Source organism: Corvus moneduloides, chromosome 1, assembly GCF_009650955.1.
Source record: "Corvus moneduloides isolate bCorMon1 chromosome 1, bCorMon1.pri, whole genome shotgun sequence".
Lineage (NCBI taxonomy): Eukaryota > Metazoa > Chordata > Aves > Passeriformes > Corvidae > Corvus > Corvus moneduloides.
In genome coordinates, this window is record NC_045476.1 from 158,267,939 (window position 1) to 158,291,944 (window position 24,006).

A 24,006-nucleotide genomic window follows, 5' to 3' on the forward strand; every position below is an offset into this window, starting at 1 on the left:
AAAGTAAATAGTGACCTTAATAAATAAACTCCTTAATAAACTCCTCTCCCCATTTGCTGTGCAAGGAACCTGAATGACACTTTTCTAGTAACTTTAGAAAATTGGACTAAATCAGTATCACAGGCCCCCAACACACTCTGGGGATGTTTCATGGGCTCGGAGACATCACAGCACCTGTAAGCACCAACCCTGCTGCCCATGCAGAGCCTGTCATGGCACTGGACTAGGCTCTTTCTTGTTGCTCCCCTGTGTCTGCCCCACTGTGTGTGGGTCAGACACAAACCTGAGGCTCTTGAAGCATCCTTGGATCAGAAATACATGTTATTGTCAAACTTTTCTTCTTTCCTGATTTAGCCATCCTAGTGCTAATACTGGTTATTTAGTTGGATTCTTTTTTCTTTTGCTCTGCATGGGTGTTTCCCTACAAATGCTATGCTAATCCCGAAATTCAGTTTCTTTCTGTGTCTGCTTCATCAGGGCTGTTACAAGATTTGTCATCTTTATGCCTCTAAAGGTTGCCTTTTCTTGGTCTGTCATCTATACTGGACGTGTTATTCATCTTTTCCCAGCTTGATCATTCTGCAGACTGTTGACTTTGCTCAAATCCAGAATAGGTTGCTTGAAAGTAAATTCCAAATACAGTTCCACTCATTTTTAAAAGCACAGTCATGCTAAAGCAAGCTTGTGCTGCTCTTGGAGATCATATTTACCGTATTCATCAAACACCATGGCATGGCAGTGGTCTGCAGCCAGCACAGAAGAATGCTTGGATCACTGCTGGCACACTCTTAGTCTGTGGGAGAGTATCAGCAGAGTTCTTTCTAGGCTGTCTAGTACCCATGAATCACAAACAAGAGTGCTGCTCTCACTTTTTCTTGAAATCAACTTAAATCCATGCGCTGTTACTATTTAAGTAATTATTTGGGGCTTATTTATCCGACCACTGCTGTACATGTGAGGGTGAGTTCTCATAATTCCTGGTGCAAGTAAATGCTGACTCACAGTTACAAGAGGTGGCCAATTAACGATTGAAACTCTGGAATCAAAGAAATAATATTTCCCATATGTTTTAGGATGAGGATCTTGCATGTAATTAGTACCAAAAAGCTTGACTTAACAGTCCTCATGGTCATACTAGTCGTACAGCTAGAGGATGAAGCCCAAGAAGTGAAGCTCCTTTTGTCGGATACTTGGCTGTGTTAAAGTGCATGGTGCAAGTGGGAGTAAAAGCAAAAGATGGAATGTAATTGACTCTGATCCTCGATTCACTTTAATCAGTGGAGCTGCATCCATACTGTTTTTCACTTAATAAATAACCACATTATGAGTTATATTCACTCCTAATGTGCAGCACCCAGAGGCCTAACTCTGGTCTGTCCCTCAGCAGGCTCAGCTCTCTGGGAATGCAAAAATGTGCACTTCCACTGGGGAGTGCAGAGCCTGGCTGCACCCTGGGGCAGGTCAGAGCCAGAGCTCTGCCCAGGGTCACACCAATATGCTCAATTTACTTGCTGGAGCCCCCCTGCCACCCACTGTGCCTGCTGCCACTTGGCTCAGTTGTGCTCCCTGGAGCGGGGATGAGAACTGGCTGAGGAGAGCCAAGAGGGCAGTTCCAGCTGAAAGGGCCTCTTGCAATTTGCTCAGAAGCATCATGTGCGTCACTCACACCATTCTGTGCCCAGCCACCAGCACAGAAGTGAACCCATCCCCGTGATGGGTGCTATAAAAGGGCTGTGAAGGCTCTGTGGGGTGCACAGAACTGCCTCACAGACAGAAGGGGATGGGGCTCTCCCCTCACAAGATGGGCTCCATCCCATTTTGCACCCTCTGTTGCTTTATTAGCATAGCAACAGCCAATATATTTGGTAAGTACACTTGTCCTTCTCCTCTGCCTGTGCCCAAGGGTGACTGTGATCTTTGTACTGCTCTGTGTGTTGTCCTGATGAAATATATAATGATCTTGAATCTTTCACACTGCAAACTTAGCTGGTTATTGAGTGCTCTGCAAACTGAGTCTGAGCTCCAGGTTAAACACTAAACTGTAAGGATCTGTAAGTGGTCAGGCTTACCCGAGTTTGTACACCTGGATTTTGGGTGGAAAAAACCCATTTTCTCAAGGGCTAGAGAAGGAGCATAGGTAAGAAAAGGTGCTGCTGCAGTGTTGTGAAGGTCCCCAATCACATCTACTTGTATGTGCCATCATCTAATTTAGGCTTGAACTTTAAGTTATTGGATATCTGAGTGCTGCCCCCAGTTCTTTGGCCTGAGTTTGATAGTCCTGCACAACCAGCAATTTGAATCACTGAATTAATTAGTCATTTAACTCAGATGTCTTGGTAGACCCTCTCTAGCACTGTGCACAGGTATCTCCACGCATCCCAGAGCAACTGATGTTTGAGGTGACAACAGGGAGCTTTGCCTACATGTAGTTTCCTAGAGATGAGATCACCTGAAATTTTGCAGTCTCTTGAAAATTTTCACATGGTCTTAAGGGGACACAGTAAAAACTCATAGAAACAGGTGTGATTGAGAAGCACTAGAAGAACAAGAATCATCTGTAGCAGTAGAAGTTCATGAGTTGCAAATTATTTCAAAAAGCATTCAGAATACTTATGATGTATTTGCACTGCTGTGTGTGATTGTGCTCAGACCAAATACTGGCTTAAGCCAACCTTTGGACTAAATTGCTGTATCTGTGGGTTTGTTTTTCTGTATTTTTATAAACTAATCAGTGGTATTAAGAGCATGACATTCATCAGACTTTGAGGGTGTAGAAAGTGTCAGATCAAGTAATCTGTTCTGTAGGAAAGAATTTAATGAATTTCATCTTTCTACTAAAACCACAGCAAATGCAGCTTTGAATGCATTAAAATTTTTCTAGATGGCTTCAGTAGTTGATCATTTGCTCCACTGAAAATTGAGAGTGCTCCTAATATGAATTAGTCTGATGCTACTGCTAGAAATTGATTTTTTTTAAATCTTTCATGAGATTAAGAAGCAATACCTCTCCTTTTGGTGAAATAGTGAGTGACTTAGCTTCAATAAAGATTAATTACTCAGAAACTTTAATAGTGATGTGTGTGGTTATGCAAAGGGCTCTTTTGTGGTCATAGGCATAACTAAGTAAAGAACCCCAAGTACCAGAAAATTATAGCCATGCCAGTACAGAACAGAGCTGAGACTAACTAAACACAGGCCTGGGAAAGGGGTTCACCACCATGTGCTCATCCTGCAGCTGGCAGAACAGTGGGTTTGTTCAGTACCTCCCTGTGCTGTCCCACACGGAAACCCACACAAGGAACAATGGGGAAACAGCCAGGGAGGACCCCTGAACCTGGGACTGTTCTCCTGCAGCACTGGCACAAACAGGGGTTTGATGAGAATGGGCTTGTGGTGAAACCACCCTTAGGTGTTTTAAACCAACTCAGGTTTTTATCTTCTTGCTGTTTTCAGAGTATCAGACCGATTCCCAACCATTGCGTCCATGTGAACTTCAGAGGGAAAAGGCTTTTTCAGCAGGAGAAGCCTTTGTTCCTCAGTGCTCAGAGGATGGCCAGTTCAGGTAATTCATCCCTGCTATTAATGTGCTGGTGTGTGACATGACCTTTATTGGTAATGAGAGTTTTAGCCTGTCTTGGAGAGCCACTGTATCCGTGCACTGGAGAATGGGAAGTCCAGAAGACTTGAAGTGACTTCACTGAGCCATGTCACAGATCCAGCCTCTCCCAAATGAATTCCCTGTTGTTGGAAATAATCTCTGGGTTAAGAGGTCAGTTTAACATTAACAGACTAATCTTGGCAGCATTATTTGCATGTTAAATACTTGGTGCAGTTTGCTGTCTTCCTACACATGCTCATGGGTGAATGTGTGAGCCAGCTGGCACAGCTCAGCCAAGTGACTGAGAACTTATCCACCCTCGTAAGTGGCACAGTCAGTTTTCTTTCTAAAGGCAGTAAAGGAACTAAAAACCACACAGAGAACAGTGATTTAGGGAGCAGCATCTTGCTTGAAGGTTCAAGAAGCTAAAAAGTTAAAGTTGAGGCTGAGTACAGATTGTAATTTCTTTACTATTGTTACTGCGTCTGATGGCAACTGTGACCATTCTAGATTTGACTTAGAAACAGTCTCAAAGTGTTTGGTGAATCTCAGATAATGAGAATTAGGGTTCTGTCCAACCTGCTTGCTTCTTCAATGACTTCAAGTCACATATCTGCAATCCCTGAAGAATTCAGAGAACTACTAGAATTAAGGGCTCCCACTGATTAAAGTCACCAGAAATGCAGCCCTTGCCAGTTCCATTATTTGTGATTTTAAAGTATTTGACATGGTTTGGTTTGCTTTATGGTTTTGTTTATGTCTGGTACTGACTACACACACAAAATAAAATATGTTACTTGTGATCTTCTTCAGGACAGTCCAGTGCAGTAGGAATGGTCTTTCCTGTTGGTGTGTAGATGAGAATGGTGTTGAGGTTCCTGGCAGCAAACAGAATGGATATCCCATATCTTGTAAGTAAAAAGTTTCTATTTTTGCTCAGATTGAGTAAAGAACCATTTCAATCTGCATTTGAAATGCTGAAATCCAGAATAGGCTAGCCCCAGACTTTGATGGACTCTAGTTTGTGGTAATTTTCTAGGTCTTTCTAGTGGAAGTTCTGGAGTTTCTTCAGGGTTTATCACGGAAACCTGATACACCTGGATATCTGTATTTATGAAGGTCTCAGTAAGATAAATTGTGAATAAACGATTGATTTAGTGTAATGGCTTTTGAGTTGGAGAGTTTCAACCCCATCTGTGGTGGGCTTCTCTGTACCCAATTTTCATAACCTCAAGTCCATCAATGTCCTCATGCCACCTGGGTGGCAGGCTCAGAACTTGTAGTTCTGAGAAAACTCAGATGTTGCCTCGATAAATGATTCAGTGCCCAAGCAGAACCTTCCTCTAACAGTGCCCCTCTCTGGTACTTCAGGCTTGTCCTTTTGCCAGCTGCAAAAGCAGAGGATCTTGGTGAGCAGATACATCAACAGCAGCAGTATCTCCTACATCCCTCAGTGCCTGGATTCCGGGGCTTTTGACAAGGTGCAGTGTGACATGGAGCTGGGGCAGTGCTGGTGTGTAGATCCAGAAGGAATGGAGATTTATGGCACCAGACAAAGAGGAAAGCCAGCACAGTGTAAGTAATATTCAACAAAATGATGGGTTTTGTAAGTTTGAAAGGTTTGGTGTGAATAAGGACATGTAAAATTATTGAGTCCAATTCCCTGCTCTTCATAAAAACAAGATGATGCACCTCAGTGTCCCTGCTCAATGTAATGAATGTAATCCCCTTTTAGACAACAGGGTGGCCATTCAGCTGTTTGTGGGAAGTTACACAAATAAACATTACCTTTTTTCCCCATCAGGTCCAGGGAACTGTGAGATCCGAGACCGTCGCATTCTGCACGGGTTTGGGGAGAAGAGCCCACCACAGTGCTCAGCAGACGGAGAGTTCCTGCCCGTCCAGTGCAAGTTTGTCAACACAACAGACATGAGTGTTTTTGATCTTGTTCACAATTACAACAGGTAAGAGCTCAGGCTTCTGAAGCAGGAAGGTAATCCTGCATGCCCCTTCAAGGCACTGTCTGACTGCTTTTTTGTGATTTTTGCCTCATGAAGCCTTTATTCTGTAACTGCACACAATGTTATTTTCTGTTGAAGAACGGACCAAGTGAAAAAACTTTTTCTTCTGAATTAAATCTGCTGATTTAAAAAAAAAAAAAAGTATTCCATCCCAGCAGTTTAATTGGTGTGTCCTCACACAGCACTGGATACCATGTTGTGATCTGTATTTGGAAAAGTAGCCAGGGCTACTTCTGAGACAGACAGACAAGAGCAAATAAGATAAATACAGAGGGAACAGAGAAATTTGGATATATGTATGAGGTAGGAAATACAATTCCATATGGGAGATGAAAGCAGATGGACAAGTGGCAACATGCAAAGATGAAATTCTGGGGTTGCTCACACAGGTGAACCAGCACGTGATGGACAGCTGTGCTGTGCACAACTGGCTTTAGGTGGTTGCAGAGGGTTGGAGAATGTTTCAGAACACCGGGTGAAATCCTTGTCTGTGGGGGCAGGAAGCTGTTGTCCTGTGGAGGAGCTGGGAATTAATACTGTGATGGAGACATAAGGGATGGGCAAAGGGAACTGCTGGGAGAGGAGTTTGTGTTGGTGCAGATATTCAGACTCTCCAGAGAAACCTTTTGGTGTCCCTAGAAGTGCCACTGACTCGGCACCTCAGTCAGCACCAGTTTCCCTCATGGAGGGCAGTGCAATAAACATAGCATCTCGTTGTGACTTGGCTCTGTAGCAGCAAAGGCATTTTATTGTAAATGCCAATTTTGCTGTTTGGAGGGATTTCTTTTTTATTTTTTTCTTTTTTCTTTTGTTTCTTTTTTTTTCTTTTGAAAGTCAGGTCTGAACGCACAGTGCAAATTTGTCAGCGCTTCAGGAGAGGTTATTCTGGTGAGAGCAAAATAATCTGGCTCTTTTGTTTGTTGGTCTGTGGAGTGTGGAAATGCTAAAAAAGCAATTACAGTGGAGAAATCAATGCTTTAAATTGACATTTTTTTCCTCCCACTGGGAGATTTGCCTGCAAAGACCTGTGAGATTGGATTTATTTTCTGTCTATGTCATGTAATTAATCACAGCAGGATCATTTCACTCCCAGCTGTCTGCCTTCTAATTATGGCATTGGCTTAACCTATTGCCATCGTATCTGAGTATTTCAGGTCATTAATATATTTATTTTCATACTATTCCTGCCTGAAATGTCATTATTCCTTCCCAAAACCAGGGCAGAATATGGAGTTGAAGGGATGAGTTCCACAGCAAAGGACTGTAGCTGGACAGGGGTCTAAACCTGTATTTTATGTTCATATGGAACCAGTGGAGCAACTTTCTTTGGTTCCACACACTGATTTTTGAAATCTAGAGATATCATCCTAACTCTCTTTCCAAATTATTTCCCTAGACCTTCATAAATATCCCAGAATAAGCCAGTATGTTAAACCACCACTCCCAAACAAACAAATGGAGAAACTCAGAAGTTTAGAGCTAAGACTTTCCCAAAAAGAAGACTTCCAAAAAGAAAGATGATCCCAAATTTCCTGCCTCACCCTGAGGGCTTGGCTGCTGTTACTTATTCTGTATGGACTGTGTCCAGGTCCTGCCTGGATGGGCAGCCATATAGAACACCCTGTAGCAGACTGATGGGAATTATCAAAAAATCAAAAGTCAAGGAAGATCTTTCTACTTTCTTGCTATAATCAGTAGTGAGTTGTCTTTGCTGGAAGCCAAGAGCAGAGACTTGAAGTTTGAAGAAAAGTTCAACAACATCACTTTTATTTATTTTCCTGTGTTTTTGAGTGTGAGCATTCTTGTTGAAACACATAGAGACACTCTAAGTTTATCCATAACTTAAATGTAGTCACAGTTGATTTGGACTGGCTCTGATAAATGAGGAATTCTACATTATTACTACATATCTTGAGGGCTGTTAAAGAGTCTGAGAAAAGAAAAAATGTGGTCAGAAGTGGGTTTTCCACATAAGGTGAGAAAAGTTCTGCTCTCTTGTTTGTATGGGCCTAATTTATATCTGTTTGTAATATATTTAGCTTTACTCTCAAATTGCAACAAAAATAACCAGAATGTCAAGATGTGATTGCGCATCTGCCCCAAAGTAGCATAACTGTGCATGTGACCTCTTAATGCTGAGGATGAAAGAAGCAGGATCCACTTTTTTCATTGAACCTGTTTCACTCATGTAGAGGTTCAGAGGCTGAGGCGATGAGCTCCAAGAACTTGAGCAGTGTGGAGAAATTATCATATTCCTGACTGGGCAGTGGGCAGTGCATGATAATCCAGGGCAGCTGAAAGGTCTTGAAATACTCCAAGATGTTTATGTGTACACTGAAGACCATAGGAATATGGTATTTATGTGTTTATACCTTAAATTGTATTGTTTTCATGCTGTCAGAAGCCCCTCTGGGCCCTGAAGTGTGACATTTTAGTCTCTCTCAGCATGCCAGTGTCAGCAGTGGAGCAGGATTTGATGATCCAAAGTCGAGGGAGTCAGTGGACTTTTAATCTGAAGATGTGGAAGGATGCCAGGGCAAAGCAGCACTGCACAGGGATGTGCAAATTCTGAGACGGGAGCACTGCTGGGTAACACTGGGACAGCCCTGAGGTTACAGCCCCTTCCTCTGACAGAGGGGCTGCTGCTTTGTGCATTCCCAAGCTTTGATGTCCTGTGGAAGCAGTAACATCTTCAGCTCTCCTGACAGGAGGTGGTGCAGCTCCCAGGAGTCACCTCTCCTATGAAGACAGGCTGAGAGAGTTCACTCTGAAGAAGAGAAGGCTCTCAGGAGACTTCATAGCACTTCCAGTATCTAAAGGGGGCCACAAGAGAGATGGAAAAGGGCTTTAAACTAATGTAGTGTTAGGACAAAGGGGAATGGCTTTGGGCTGGAAGGGGGTAGGTTTAGATTTAGATGTTAAGAAGAAATTCTTTCCTGTGAGAGTGGTGAGGGACTGGCACAGGTTATCAGAGAAGGTGTGAATGCCCCATCCTTAGAAGTGTTGAAGGCCAAGGCTGGATGGAACCCTGAGCAACTTGGTCTAGTGGAAGCTGCCCCTGCCCACGGCAGAGGGGTTGGAACTAGATAGTCTTTAAGGTTCCTTCCAACCCAGAATGTTCTATGATTCAGGCAGAGTCTTGGAGGTGGCAAAGGCCCCTTGCTCTGCACCACTCACTTGAGCACCAGCTCTGAGCCAGACAAGCATTTCATTGCTGTTCTCAGGCTACTCATGCTAGAGCATCCCTGAGGCTGCTGGAGTGTGGCACTGAATTGAGCCTGGTCACAGTTTCACAGGATGGCTTGTGAACTGCTTTTTCACAGTTAATCAGTGCCTAATCCACCAATATTCTCATTACTGAGTGTCCTTTCTTGGTAAAATCCTAATTTGTGTAATTCTCTGAATGTCTTTAGCAGAAAATTCTGCTTCCCTGTTGCTAGGTTTTCCCAAATAAGCCACATGCATCTGGAACACCAGACCTTTATAGTATTTCAGGATAACAGGATGTGCCCTGAAATAATATGATTGTTTTAGAACTTGTCACTTTGAAACTAGGAAAACTTATCTTTTTCCTGAAGAAACCCTAGGATGTCTGTCAGTTAAGACCACATTTATCATATTTTTTCCAACTCCGACCCTATTAAGTCTCTGTCTTAAATAATTGCTTTGCTGGAATCTGGCTGTTGTCACTCCTCGAATATTACACTGGAAACCATCTCTTTGATCTCCAGAAGCAAAAATCAGTCTTGTAGCATGTTAAAACCCCTTTCTCCTTCTCCTTAATCAATTGAACCATGCCCTGAAAATGAAAGCTATTAGCGACGTTTTTATCAGCTTTTGTAGTTAATTCAGTGCAGAGAGCATACGTGGCATGTAAGGAAGGGGAAGCAACCTGTTATTTTAGGCATTCTGCCATCCCGTGCAGATTTGTGGAAGGAGCTAATGAAAGGGTGTTGCAATAACATTAAGCCAACGCCCGTCTATTTTACACGCTTTGACAGGCTTTCAAAGGTGAGAATAGAATTGAAAATGAGTGTTAGATGCTGAGTACATGCTTAGGAAGGGTCAGAAATCTGTCTGAAGGGAGATTACCCCCTATTTGTTCAGAAAAAATGGCATTTAGGAGACTTGTTACTCTGCTGAAAGAGCGATCTCGCTCATGTCAGAGCTTGGTTGCCAAAAGGAGACCGAAGTGGCCTTGTGCTCTGCAAACATCTTTCTCCTATAAAATCAGGAATGAAGCAGCTGATACTTTCTCATTATCGATGGGCCTCCCTGGGCTCTTCACAGCAGGCTACTTTTTCTTCCAGGCTCCCAAGGGCTTTCCAAAAATTTAGCTCCGTGAAGGAAACGTTCCCTGAGATCTCTGGGTACTGTTACTGCGTGGACAGCCTGGGGAGGGAGTTAGCAGACACAGGTAAGTGCCTTCCAGCATCTCATCCTTTAATCTGGGAGGCGCTGAATTCCCAAGGGAACAGACAAATAACAACTATCAGTCTTCAGATTCATTTGGAACTTCAGTTTCATTCTTGCAAGGGGTAAGACCACTGTGACCAGTGTAATGCCCATGGGAAGGGCTGGAGCTCACTGATGAAATCCCACCCTTTGGAGCAAGAGCTTCAGTCAGCAACAAGTGGAGTTGGTGCCTGGGAGCTAATCCTGTCCTCTTTGGGATGTGGAATAGGATTTCTGAATGTCCAATTTCTGCCCACACTAGAAAGCAGTGTCATATTCGATATGTCCTATTAGCAAAGCCAGGGGAATATGAAGGGCTGAAGAATGAACTCTTTTCTTCTTGCTTAGGTAGAATAATGGAATTGTTTGGGTTGGAAGATACCTTTAGAGAACATCTACTCCAACCTCTCTACCATGGGCAGGGACATCCTCTTCTCTCATGACCTCAGGATTTAGGCATGTTAGTAGTTAATGGGACACTTCAGAAGAATAAATGGTCTTTTGTAAGCAAGGAGGAATGAGGAGGTTGAGGACTTCCAGACCTTCCTTATACTGTGGTTTTAATTTGTTTTTTTTTTTTAAAGGGGAAAGATACAAAGCACAATAGCTTAAAAAATTTAGATGACAGATGAGAACTTCAACATTTAACTCCCAGAAAAGAAAGAAGTTCTCAAAAAATTCGTGCACTCACTCAGAGAAACTACTGACTGTCTTGGTTTTTAGTATGCAACCAAAATGACTGGTAATTGGTTTTGGTAACGTCAGTTTCCAAAATACCATCAATTTCTTTAGTGCAACCTGAACCTAACAAAACCACAGCCTACTGGCAGTTATGGGATGTTTCCTCTGCTTGTTTTGGTAGATGTCAAGACATAAAGGTGGTGTCTGGGCACCCAGCACTTGGGTGCAGGATGTGGTGCATTAGGGTTATGTGGTATAACTCCACATTTGACTTGTTTAGAGAACTGGATTTACTTTCCCTGAGAGTCTCCCAGTTTTGCTCCTGTGGTATAAGGTTGACTTCTGTCTTAAAAGCAGGCCCTGTCTAAAAATCTGTGTTTCCCAGGCTTGGAACTGCTGCTAGACGAAGTTTACGACACGGTTTTCTCCGTACCAGAGCCTGCCCGCACGTTCACAGAGACCAGCATCCATCGGATCCTGCAGAGGCGATTCCTGGGGGTCCAGCTGGCCACCTCTGGCAAGTTCAGGTGTAAGTAGCACCCCGGTGATGCCCTCTAAATTAGGTGGCAGTTTTGGAGCTTATATGTGACATCTACTGTTGAGGAGAGTGATTCTAGGCGTTTTTTGCTCTAAAATCATATAATATGACAGTTTGAATGAAAGAATCAAGGTCCCTGAATTGCAGCTGGCTTTTATTCTCTGCATTGTATGTTCTTTACCAGCAGATTGTACCTGTCCTCTGATCAATGCTTTCCCACGTGCCTGCAGATCACATTATTTGAAATCCCATGAACTCTCCGTATCTCTTGGCCTGAGATTGCGGAGATGGATTTGTTGATTTATTAAATTAAAACCCTCAGAAAATGCTCCCTAATTTATGTTGGTATACTCAGAAATAGGAAGGATTTTACACTGACCATAACATACTCCATTCCCAGGAGACCACACAAGAATTTGTAGAGCCTTAGTCAGCAAGGCTGAACTTTTGGATCTGCTCTTGGGCCCATTCCTTCCCTGGTCAGGGCAGGCACATGGGGAGAGAGTTTCTCTGCCTACAGGCAATGAACTCTGCAGGACAGGAGCTCAGGTACCTCCTCCCTCCTAGACCAGAGCCCAAAACAAACTGCCTTGGCTCTTGGGGAGTGTTTGAATCCTGTGTGATACTTCACCCTCCCATCCAAAGTCCCAAACTCCTCTGACATGTGTCTGACTCTTGCTAAGGAGTTGCATCACCAGAAATATTAAGCAGATACTGATAGCAGTCTTCTGGCCATATAGTCACACAGTTTTTCTGGCTTTGGGACAAGCTGATCCTTCTGGGGAGTCTGGAAAGCATCTTCCCTCTGCACTGCACAGTGGTTTTGGCTTAGCTCTGACTGTAGCTGGGGCTGCAGCAGCTGTCAGCACAGATGAAGCTGTACCAGCCACAAGATGGAGATGTGACCTCGTTCATCAGCCACCGAGGGGGATGCTCTGGTGACTTACGCAGCTCTCACACTGTCACCCGAAGCCACTCAAATTGGGAACGTTGTCAGAGTCCCCTCGTTGAACAGCTTGCTCTGACATGGTGTTCTCACTGCCTCACACAGGTAGCTGGGTGCAACTGGAAAGTTCTTGAAGGTGAGAAGTGTTTAGGCTGTAGGATTCAGGTTGACATAAACAAGCAAAATTTGTGTTCAAAGTGTAAAGTCCTGTATTGGAGAGATCATACCCCAGAAAATTTACTTGATGAAATTTTGCCTTCTCTGCCATTAAGGCCAGTTTGACAGGAATAGGGTCTTCAGTTCCCTGCAGAGGGAAATAGAGAAATGAGGTGGGCTCAGCCCAAATCTCCACAGTCAGGTGCAGACCTGGTTGCAGGAGCAACGCCTCATTCTCTCCTGAAACATTGATGTTTGCCTTCAAATCAGTCCCCCAGGCTGCACATCTGTCTCTGTTGACCAATTTTGCTTTTGCGCTAAGGGCCAGAGCTCCCCCAGCCTCCAGCATGGTTCCCTGGGAGAGATATTCCTGCTCTGCCTACTTGCACCTATGGCTGAAAAATGTGTTGAGGTTTTATCTTCTGTTTTTAGTTTTCAGAAATCAATACCTACAGTAGAAAACCGTGGGGCAAACTCTTCAAAGGAAAAGAGGATGGAGAATTTGTGTTTTGAGCTGGTGACACTTGACGCATCACTGAAAACGATCAGGAAATTGAACTTTTTTTCTTTTTTTCCTTTTTTTTTTCCTCTTCTCCCAAATAGGCAGCAATGGGATCAAACAGAGATGGTTCTGAAGCTCTAAGCTTTCCCTGCTTGATGCGCACTGTTTTCCTTGCAGGCCCCTCGAGGTGTGAGGCTGAGCGTTCCGCAGCCCTGCGCTTCCAGCACCCCTTCGTGCCGTCCTGCGCCGCCGACGGGGGCTACGCGCCCGTGCAGTGCCACCAGCGGGGACAGTGCTGGTGTGCGGACACCCAGGGCCGAGAGGTGCCGGGCACAAGGAGGCGAGGACAGCCCCCTGCCTGTGGTATGTACGGGATTTGCCAAAGGAAAAATGAGCCCATCTCTCAGTGTCTTTAGAAAGAAACAGAACAGACCAAGTCCTTTCCCGGCTCTGACAGATACAGGTGTTCAAAGATCACAAAACCTCCCTGTGGTTAAGAGTCACATTCTAATAAATTATTAAATATCATACTGCTTTTATTTTCTGTTATGGCCTTTCTTTAGCCTTTTAGTTTTGCATATGGCAAGGTTTTTCTTTGCAGCTCTGATATCTGGCTCTTGACTCCAGGAACCAGGGTGTTAAGTGAGAATATCTGAGGTAATATAAGGAAGCAAATGATGGTGATTTTGTGTTTTGCCTCCTTCCTTTGGTGAAATGCTGTGGAATTTCATCTCCCATCCTTACTGGATTTTTTCCCAACTCTGTCACTGCATATTTTGCCATGAAAACTGCTAAATCCTGTAAAAAACCACCCAACAAACAATTCAGAAAAGGTCTATAGGTTTGGGCTGTAAGAGATTCCACAGGGAATACACCATCAAATCAGTGTCCCAAATGGAAATGACAGCAGAAATGTCCAGGGGCCGGAGGGGAGGAGGAAAGTTAAAAACCTTAGCTCTGAAGTGCACTACCTAAATATTCAGGATTGTGCTGGAGGGCTGGGGCACAGGGTCTTAATGTGGGGGCTGCCTTGGGGGAAGGCAATTGCTCTGTCTGTGAGACACAGCACAGCTTCCCACGCAGCTAAAAAAGAAGGAATCTGCCCTAGGTGCCATGGCTCCAAGTGCTCAGAGCGCTCTGGGCACACACAGGCTTACTGTGAAATGAAAACTTCAGCGTGCCTTTGAGGCTGATCACCAAGGATATTGCGAGGGAACCTCTGAGAGGCCTCTCCATATGTTGGGACTGGTTGTTTTCTCTTTGAGTATGCTTTGCTGACCCCTCCTGATAATTTTTTGAGGGGGGGAAGAAAGGGGGAGGCAATGACTTGAGGCTGCTTGCAGCTTTTATTGGCAGGCTCAGGAAATTTAGGCAGGGAAAAATTTCTGCAGAGGTTCCACAGATTAACTCCTGAGAAGGTATTTCATGAGGATATAGCTGCAGTTTTTTCAGACAGCTACATGCCATGTGTGTTTCTCCTGTTCTCCTCTGTTTTATTTCGTGTTCAAAACCCATGTAGATGTGGTACTTAGGGACACAGTTCAGTGGTGGACCTGGCAGTACTGGGTTAACGATTGAACACAATAACCTTACAGGTCTTTTCCAACCTTAATTATTCTGTGATTCTTTAATGTCTTTGGCTCTCACACTCAGCAGTGTGAACACTGGAGGAGTCAGGGCCATAGGTGCAGGATTCTCACATCACCTGGGGCAGCAGGCAGTCCTGATAGGGACATGCTTCTTTTCAGATCTTTTACAGTAGATTCACCCCAGCAGTTCCTTTTGTGTTTATTCTTTCTTCCTCTGCTTTGATTTGATTCAACATTGGGTAGGAGGGGAGAGTGTTTATGGCCCGTGATCCTACATTTGTTTCATATTACTGTTCTTGTGGAATTGTTGCTTGCACTAACTTATCGGCCCTCTGAGGAATGTTCTTCATCCCTCTAACCAAGAGCCAACATTGAAAACAGAAGGGGCCCATCCTACAGAAAGTTCTTTTACAAAGAAACTTCTGGGAAGGGACCCTGAGCTCCTGTCAGGAACTGCAGAGCAGGACAAGGGTGCAAAAGCAGGAGTGAGAAAGATGTCAATCACAGAACATCGGATTACTTGCTTATCATTTTAGCAGCTTTTTAGGTTTCCAGCTTTCATCCTTACTGTTAACAGGACTCATGATTGCTTTATCATATTGCCTGGTTGTGGAATAAATGGAGATGGAGTGGGGAGCCCAAGGGAGGTTGTGCTGCAGGCTAAAGCTGCATATCCATGGTCGTGTCCCCTACAGGGACAGCAGTGGTGCTGAGGGAGAAAGTGTGAGAAACATGGAAAATGCACACAGCTCCAAATATCCTCCTGCAGGTGGGAGATGCCCCAAACTGGAGACTGAGTCCAGATCATTGTGTTCAGCCCTCCCCTATGGGGTTAACTTCCAAGGATGTGCTTAATTGTCCTCTAGCCTTTTATCCTTCCTAGCACTCTCTGGCAATAAATTTCATTATCATAATTATGTGTTCTACATCTGGACTTCTCTGTACTGTGAGAAATACTGAATAATAATTGTCTATTGTGAATGATGTGGAGAATTCTGTTTTTAAAAACCTTTATCGTATTTTTTTGTCCAGACTGAATGTTCTCTCACACTGGAAAAGCTGTTCTGTCCTCAAAATATCTTTGCCTCCCTTCTCTATAGTTCTGCTACTTTTGCATCCCTTCTCCATAATTCTGCTACTTTTCAAGGACAGGTAACTGTGTAAATGGCACATGAGTCAAGCTGTGCATTCCAGAGATGCAGTCAGTGCCATAACCATCCTGTCTGCCTGATTCTTGGTGTCTTTATTTTTATCGAGTCTTTCCTTTTCTGCTGTCTTTGGAGCCCTAAACTTAGTCCTTCTTCACAGATGTGTTGCATCCTAACTTAGAGCCCTTGCTGCCTGTGTATCAGTGTACAGATGGGGCTGGATGCAGCTACACCTGTGACATATATGGGTATGAGTGCCCAGGACCACTGTTGGTACCCCCAATACCCTGACATTTGTCTATCTTTGTTGAAATTCTGCATTTTTTTCCCTTAGAACTCATTTGTGAATGCCATCTGGCCCTTAGAACTCTATTACTGCTAATTTCAACAATTTGTTTTCAAACCTCTTGCAACGAACACCTCACTATGAAACTGAAAATCTAGTTAGGAAACCTCCATAAATTCCTCATTAGTGGGCATTGTTTAAAATAAGTTTCTCTGCAGTCTATTTCTCGTTCTTCAGTTCACACATTTCACCTGGATCATTGGAGGTTTTCCTTAGCAGCAGGCATCCTACTGGAGAGCTAAAATATTTGGAAAAGACATTTTTCATTCTTTCAGCCAAAGGAACAGGGACGAGGATTTACATTGGGAAGCAACAGAACCACTAAAAGACCACAGAGCAGAGAACTTGGCCATGGAGAAGGAATGTTTCCTTTCATTTTTGGGTCTTGACTGGAAAATTTTATTTGTAGACCATAGGCACTAACATTGCAAATTTCCTTATCAGTGTGCATGGTGCATAGTTGGGAAGCAGGTTAATCTATACTTTAATGTTGTTTCTGCCCCAGCTGCTTGAAAGAGAACAATAGAATTACAGGTTCTGGAGGTTCCAAAATTTGCTTTTATTTTCTTTTTAAATCTTTCTGTAGGTGAAGAACAGTCGTGCATCTCCGAGCGGCGACGGGCCTTGTCGAGGCTCCTTTATGGCCCTGCTGGGTACTTCAGTCAGTCCAATTTGTTTTCCACGCCAGATAAGCAGTCAGACAAAATTGATGGCTTCTCAAGACCCTGCCCTCCCTCCTTCAAGGAGCTGTATCTGGACTCTGGATTGTCATCCCCACTTACACAAAGCCCGTTTGCCAGCCAGACTCCTGAGCTAGAAACCACCCTTAGTGAAGCCATTGCAGGGATGTTCCCATCAAGGGAACTGGCTCAAGTGGCACTGCAATTCACTGCCAATCCAAAGCGCTTCCAAGAAAACCTCTTTGGAGGAAGGTTCTTGAAGAATTTGATCCAGTTTAACTTCACAGGGGTACTTGGCACTAGTGGGAAATACAGCATTGGCCAGTTTTTCCAACAGGAGGATGTGTCAGAGAGGGTTAATGGCCAAGGCCCTCTGGAATCAGCTGAGGCATTTTCTCTGGAAGTATTAAAGAGGAGTTCCATTTTGAGTAAACCTCTTGTGGGCAGCTTTGGCCGCACAGTAACTCTCCAGGACAATCAGAATATGATGAAATTCCTTTCTTCTGTCCTGGAGCTACCAGAGTTCTTTACTTTTCTTCAACAAGTGATTTCCATCCCCAAAAGCATTGCTGAAGATTTAGGTGAAGTGGTGAAATTAGCACTGGGATCCAGAGACTGTGGTGAGGAGCCAAGGGACCTGTTTGTCCCAACATGCACCAAGGAGGGGAGGTATGAGGAAGTTCAGTGCTATGCAGGAGAGTGCTGGTGTTTGGACACTTTGGGTAAGGAGGTTCCAGGCTCAAGACGTCAAGGCAAACATCCAAGGTGTCCCACCGAGTGTGAGAAGCAAAGGAGAAACCTGAAAAACCTGAAGCAAAGCCTGCCTGCAGGATCAGATCTCTTTATTCCCTCTTGTACTGAGGATGGAGACTTTCTGCCACTCCAGTGTTATGGGACAAATTGTTTCTGTGTCGATTTGAATGGCAAGACTGTTCCAGGAATAAGGGGGAAAGCTGGAAAGCCGATGCAATGTAAGTCTTAGGGACTGGGAATTTAAAGACACTTTCTTTTGTATGGGAATTCCATGATTCTTTCTCCATATCTGATTACATCTGGAAATAAATGGATAATGTATGCAAATGTCTCCTAACAGGAAAACAAGTCAGCAGAGGAATAGTGGGAAATACAGTGTGTGTCAGCCTTGATATCCCAGGTCCTAAAGGTGGTCAGGGTGTAGGGTGGGCACACTCAAAGCAGAGGAGCCTGAGGTCTTGCCTGGTTAATGAATGTGTCATTGGTGTGTCTCTACCTCAGTGTGCAGCTGGAGTGTGTAACATCCATGATACCCAGGAGACCTGGAACATCTGTGGAATTGAATGTGACCCCTGCCTAGTGAAAAAGCCCTTTTACTAACAGGACCAAGTCACCTGGGCAAGGTCACTGGCTCATCTTTTCCTAAGAACTAAAGATTTTCAGTGCCTTAAACTATGAACTTGATTTAGTCTCTTTAGCTCAAGAATACATCCTCAACTTGGTAAGATATCACAGGACTCCAGACATAGCAGAGGGATTCAATGGCTGATAGGTTTCTCATAAGGGTCACAAAGTCAGGCTGAAAAAGTGAGTTGCAAATGACTTCTGACATCAGTTTGATAGACAATGAACTGCCTCTCCTTGCCCTTTTCTTTATGGAATATGAAGGAAGAAGGAAGCACATAGGCTGTAAATATTTGTCTTTCAAGTTTCTGTGAACTGAAAACGGCACATCAACAGGGAAAATGGACCAAGAGGAGAGCCAGCTTCTCATTTTGGGACAAATAGCAGAGTGTCCAGCATTTGAGAGTGGTGCATAGTGAGGGAGCTCCTTTGAATAGAAGTTTGCAGAAGTAGTGGGGAGTTTGTTGTAATGATCTGAATTGAGAGAGGATTTATATCTAGCAACCCATCTGTAGTGCAATCCAAAATAAAAAGGTTCAGAATTCTCTGGAGCTCAAAAGAAGATGAGCTCCCATGGTTGGCTGGGTTTGTAGAGCTGCTTGGTGGCAACGTAGAATTTGGCTATGGAGGAGGCAGAAAAGGCTTTCAAACAAACTCACTCCAGTGTTTTGAGGGATGGTATTTTTATATTCGGCAGCAGTAGAGAGTAGGAAGAGAGGACACACAATCTTAAAATTCTGGTTTGGTCCAAGGGGAATAAAATCAGTATTATTCCACTATTCAGATGGTTTCTTTTTCAGAGATTGGTTGAATAAAGAGTAACAACCAGATTGCTGAGTGTATCTGAAAATACCTGATTGGTGTGAACAGATTCAGGAAGGCATTTAGTGGCACCTGCCCCCCCAGTAAGAACTACAATCTTACCCTGGTTCACCATGTGACCTTAATATTGCTAAGCCCTCTTAGTAACAGGCCAGGAATGTTGTTGTTATTATTGGGATGAGTGACCAAGTTTTGGTAGTGGTGTTTATTGTACTGGAGGGTAGGGGCATTGTATATCTTCAGTGCATTCACAAGATGTGCATGTTTTTCTTTTCCCCAGGCCCAAGCGCTTGCCAACTAACAGCTGGGCAGGAGTTCCTCAAGGCTGTGAAGCTCCTGTTGTCAGATCCAAGTGCTGTGCCTCAGCTGTCCAGCATTCAGCTCCCTCAGTGTGATGCTGAGGGTGGCTGGAGGCAGGTGCAGTGCAGTGGCCCTCCTGAGACAGCCTTCGAGTGGTACGAAAAGTGGATTGCAGAGAACAATGAAGGCAACCCCCTGCCCATTGCTGATCTCTTGAACACAATAGCTGGGTATAAAGAGGCATCATCTGGAGGCTTTTCAGCTTTTGTTAAAGCTTTGTATGAGGCTGGGCACCAGAATGTCTTCCCTGCATTTGCCATGTATTCCTCTTTCACGGATCTCCCACCCGAAGTGCTGAAAGGAAACGTGACCAATGCATCTGAGAACATTTTACTGGACCCATATATGTTCTGGCAGCTTCTGACTGAGCAGCTGAGCTACTACCCAGGACCCTATACTGATTTCAGTACTCCATTAGGCCACTTTGAACTTCGTGATTGTTGGTGTGTTGATAGCAAAGGAAGAGAGCTGGAGGGAACAAAGGCAGGAGCGAACCAGGTTCCAGCATGTAAGTAACAATTTCTGGCATGTATGTAGTAGTGTTTCTGGTCTGTTATTTTATGCCACAAGAGAGGGAAGTCCTTTCAGTTGCTGTGAAGTAGCAGAAAATAACTTGTCAGAAAGATCATCAGCACTGCCATTGTCACTGGACATCAGAAGAGGGATGACTCATTTCTGGTAAATAAGTGGTGCCTCAGCTTTGGGAATAAGGAGGAATAAAGTTCCATATCAAGTTTGTGTAGATTTTATAATTTGGAATTTGGACATATAATGCTTTTGCAGAAGATACTTAGCCAGATGGTGAAGGATATTAGCAAGTGTGAAGAGTTGTTTGGAAAAAGCAGGATTACACTGTGATGTAAATGACTTTCAAGAATGACAAAATGAAGCAAGAGGGATTTTCTTTACTGTTTTTTACTATGTGGTCAAAAGTAACAGATATCCTCTAGAAGTCACTAGGAGGAGAGGGAGGCCAGCACTGAGTTCAGTAAGCTCTCTGTCTAGACACCTCCTCCAAAGGTGCTGGGCCCTCTTTGGGGTGACTCCTGCAGATGACCTATGTTATCAATGCCATCACTGAAATGGTTCTCATCAGGTAGTATTTTTCCAGCTGTGAGGAAGATACAGGACAATGAGTGGCAAACTGTTGGAGATTCCAGTTCTGTGGGCAAGTGGGGAATAGATGAAGGAGATTAACAGAGTTATTTTGGAGGAGCAGCTTTCATGGAGCTGGTTCGGTGTGTTGAACTTCACTTTCTGGGTCAGTAGGTGTATGGAGAGGACAGGCCAAGTGTCAGCTGCCACTCCATACCTAAGGGATATACCTTCATTTTCCTTTCTGACTCACACTTCTGATTTTCCACAGTTTTTCATGGCAGCAACTGATGGAATGTTCTGTAGAGATGTATTAACTCTGTTTGTAACCAATGAGGACTTAAAATCGTCAAGCCTTTGGCTGAGGACATGGAGAATGTTTGTGTGACTCCTGGTACTCTCAGACACTTGCTGTTAAACAGCTAGGCACTGACAAGTGTCCTTTGTTTGCTTCATTATGCAATTCAAAACTGAGTACAGAGGGGACCAGATGATACTAGTTAAAAGACCAGGTAGTTTTCAAATGCAACTGTTTACTGGATTTAGATGAAAGTCATTAATATACTCTTCATATATATACTTTTTAATGCAGGTCCTGGTATATGTGAAGGTGTGAAGCAGGAAGCCATGAAATTTATGGAGGAGGCAGAGCAGCTCATTCTGGCCTCAAATGGTTCCCAGTTTGCCTTTGGAGAGAGCTTCTTGCTGGCAAAGGGGATCCAGTTCACGGACAGTGACCTCCTGCGCTCTGCTGGACCCGACAGGATGGAGGCAGTGATCTCCCAAAAGCTGCTGTCAGGCAGTGACTCTGCTCTCCAGCTGGCTGCATGGTCAGGTGGGTGGAAAGGAGAGGAGAGCTTGATTAAATAGAGTCATGCCCAGAATCTGTGCAAGAGCACTTGATGTCAAATGCAACTTTGCTGAAAAGCAGGTGCAAGTCAGCAGGTGTAATTAATCAAGGTCATTAACCTGCCACTCCAAGAACTGATTTCAGTAGTGTCATATGTATGACACAGTGCAAATATAAAATCTGGGCACTTACCAGCCTTTATGTACTTTAAACATTTATTAATTTATCTTCTGAAGTACGGGGAACATTCAGGTTTTTGCAAATATGTGCTTCTAATATATCCTGTATTGCACACTAGCAGCTTTCTTTTACTTCTCTTTTATAGTCCTACACTTCTACTGGCAGAGTCACTTTACTTCAAAACGTTCTGCTGGGGAAGCAGCACAGGTGGGATTTCTCCCTTACATCCCTCAGTGTGATGGCCTGGGAAACTGGGAGCCAAGTCAGTGCTATGAGAGCACAGGTGAGCAATTCCTAAGACACTCTGGGCTGTCTGAACAAAGAAAATCTAAGAAGAATTCTAATTAAAGGATAGAAGACCAGTAGTAGTCAGACTGGAGGAAAGTGATGTGGTCCACAAGATGTATGTAAATTGACTGGAGTCAAGTGGCAGCTCATTGGGGCTCAAAAATCAGCAGATATTCCGTTGCTTGCTGCTAGTTGTGTTCACTGGGGGTTGGTCCTGGTGCTGGTATTGCTTAATGCCTTCAGTCATGGCCAGGATGATGAGTTGGAGTGCACCCTCAGCAAGTTTGTGGATGATGCCATTTTTCTGGGACTAGGTCATAGGGCTGCAGTGGGGGATTCTCACCAGAGCTGCTACATTTCCATTCACACCACTGCTCTCAGCTGAGATCTACTAGATCTCTACTAGAGAGCAGACTTAACTGTGGCTTAGATTTACTGACCCCGTTCTATGGAGCTGCAGAGGATGAAAATCCTCCTGGTATGCAACAAAGCACATTGAAGTACAACATCTAAAATGAAGCTGCTTTTCTTCCCTGGCCAGGTCATTGCTGGTGTGTGGATGAGAGAGGACGTTATGTCATGGATTCCTTGGTCTCACGCTCAGCAGAACTTCCCAAATGTCAGTTGGGTCCTCTTCCTAAATATTTGCCTTTACCTGTTCTTGCAAATTTTAATATTTATTGGAAATTCTAGTATGATATGCATGAAGTAACGCTTGCTTTTAACCATTGCAAAAAAAGGAGAAGGAATTTTATTCTTATTTTGCTAATTCATTTAATTTCATTGTGCATTATTTTGGCTTTCATTATTTGAGAGTGGATACTCTACTGTTGGTGGCCCTGCCTGAGCAGGGGGATTGGACCAGTTGTCCAGCCACGTGTCTCCAGAGGTCCCTTCCAACCTCAGCCATTCTGTGGTTTTATCAAACACCGATGAGGAATTCCCTGCCTGAAACTGTAGCAGTGCCTAATACAGATGTGTGAGGGAGCTGGTGATGCAACCCTTTCCCTTGCTTTGCTCTGAAGCTTGATTTTATTTTAAAAATGTTTTCCCTCTGACAGGCCAGACTTCATGTCAGCGATCCCGAACCAATGCCTTAATTTCCAGCTGGAGACAGAGCAGTGCAAAGCTGGACACCTCTACAGCTGATCTGTTCATCCCCAACTGCCTTGAGGTGATTTAACATGACTGGGGGAGGAAGCAGTTTTGCTTACACCATGCCAAAGTCATGTGCACTTTTAGTCCATGCTCCGTAAGCACCCCTTGTACATTTTTATTAACCTGAAAGAAAAGGGTAAGACAAAAATAACAGGTGGTGTTGCCCTGCAGAAGGCAGAATTTAAATATTTTTGAGATGGAGACTGGGAACAGGAAGCTCTGTGCCTGCCCACGCCTCCCTCCCACAGGCTGGCTCTGCCTGGTGCTCTTGTAGAGCTGTGCTTAATCAGCATGTCTTAATTGACTGATATTTGGGGAGCTCTTTCTCTTCCTGAGCTGTGAGAGAATGACAGTGGTGAGAGAGAGCTGGGTGCAGATATCCCAAAAAAACAGGGGTCTGTATGCTCTCAAATTGTGGCAGTGAGCAGGACAGAGACAAGCAAGGAACAGACATTTCATGTAATAGAATCATTATCCTATGGAATCACGTAATCATTTAGGTTGGAAAAGCCTGCAAAGACCAAGTCCAGCTATTACCCTACACTGCTGAGTCCACCACTAAATCATATCTTTAAGCACCACATCTACACATTTTTTGAACACATTTCAAACTAGGATTTTATCAGAACTTCATCTCAATAAACTTTTAGTCTACACCGTGCTTAATGGTTGGACTCAATGATCCTAGAGGTCTTTTCCAACCTAAATGATTCTTGATTCTCTCAGGGACTAGTCTGTCTGTTAAATTAGTTAGACTGTATTTTGTGTTTCTTTTCAATATGTTGTATTAATGGAAAAATGTAAATATAATAAAACATTTTAACCAATCTTTGGGGTGTGGGTTTAGGTGCGTCTGCATTAAAGTACATTGCTCTGCAATGACATGTCCTTAATTCTTTGTAGACAGGAGAATACACTGTGCTGCAGAGATCTGACACAGATATTTGGTGTGTAGATCCTGTGTCAGGAGAAATATTCCAGCGTGGCAGCAAAGACTTGGATGGCAATCCTGAGTGTGAGTAATGCTTTGCCCCCTGCCTGTGATGCCTCATGCTTTGCAGCATAGGTGCTTTCCTTTCCAGAATGCTGCCTGTGAAACATGGGAGGCTCATAGTTTGATTCCTCAGTGATAGGGTGCATACAAGCACAGCAACACAGAAAGGGTATCTGAAGATAGTTACCCTTTACTTTCATTACACCAGAAATAAACCAGTCT

At 43.9% G+C, this 24,006-nt stretch overlaps 1 protein-coding gene across 1 annotated transcript in view; it reads left to right on the forward strand.

The window, feature by feature from the left end:
* The first annotated feature begins 3,856 nt into the window (after positions 1-3,856).
* The window catches only part of TG (thyroglobulin), a 147,602-nt gene continuing 127,452 nt past the window's right edge, over positions 3,857-24,006 (forward strand). Inside the window, exons 1-13 of the mRNA XM_032110165.1 lie at positions 3,857-3,919; positions 4,987-5,173; positions 5,403-5,562; positions 9,930-10,036; positions 11,141-11,284; positions 13,075-13,260; positions 16,567-17,631; positions 19,140-19,727; positions 20,907-21,149; positions 21,490-21,627; positions 22,174-22,251; positions 22,694-22,806; positions 23,694-23,805. Of these exons, the coding sequence (XP_031966056.1) occupies positions 3,857-3,919; positions 4,987-5,173; positions 5,403-5,562; positions 9,930-10,036; positions 11,141-11,284; positions 13,075-13,260; positions 16,567-17,631; positions 19,140-19,727; positions 20,907-21,149; positions 21,490-21,627; positions 22,174-22,251; positions 22,694-22,806; positions 23,694-23,805 (3,184 nt within the window). The remainder of the gene's footprint in view (positions 3,920-4,986; positions 5,174-5,402; positions 5,563-9,929; positions 10,037-11,140; positions 11,285-13,074; positions 13,261-16,566; positions 17,632-19,139; positions 19,728-20,906; positions 21,150-21,489; positions 21,628-22,173; positions 22,252-22,693; positions 22,807-23,693; positions 23,806-24,006) is intronic.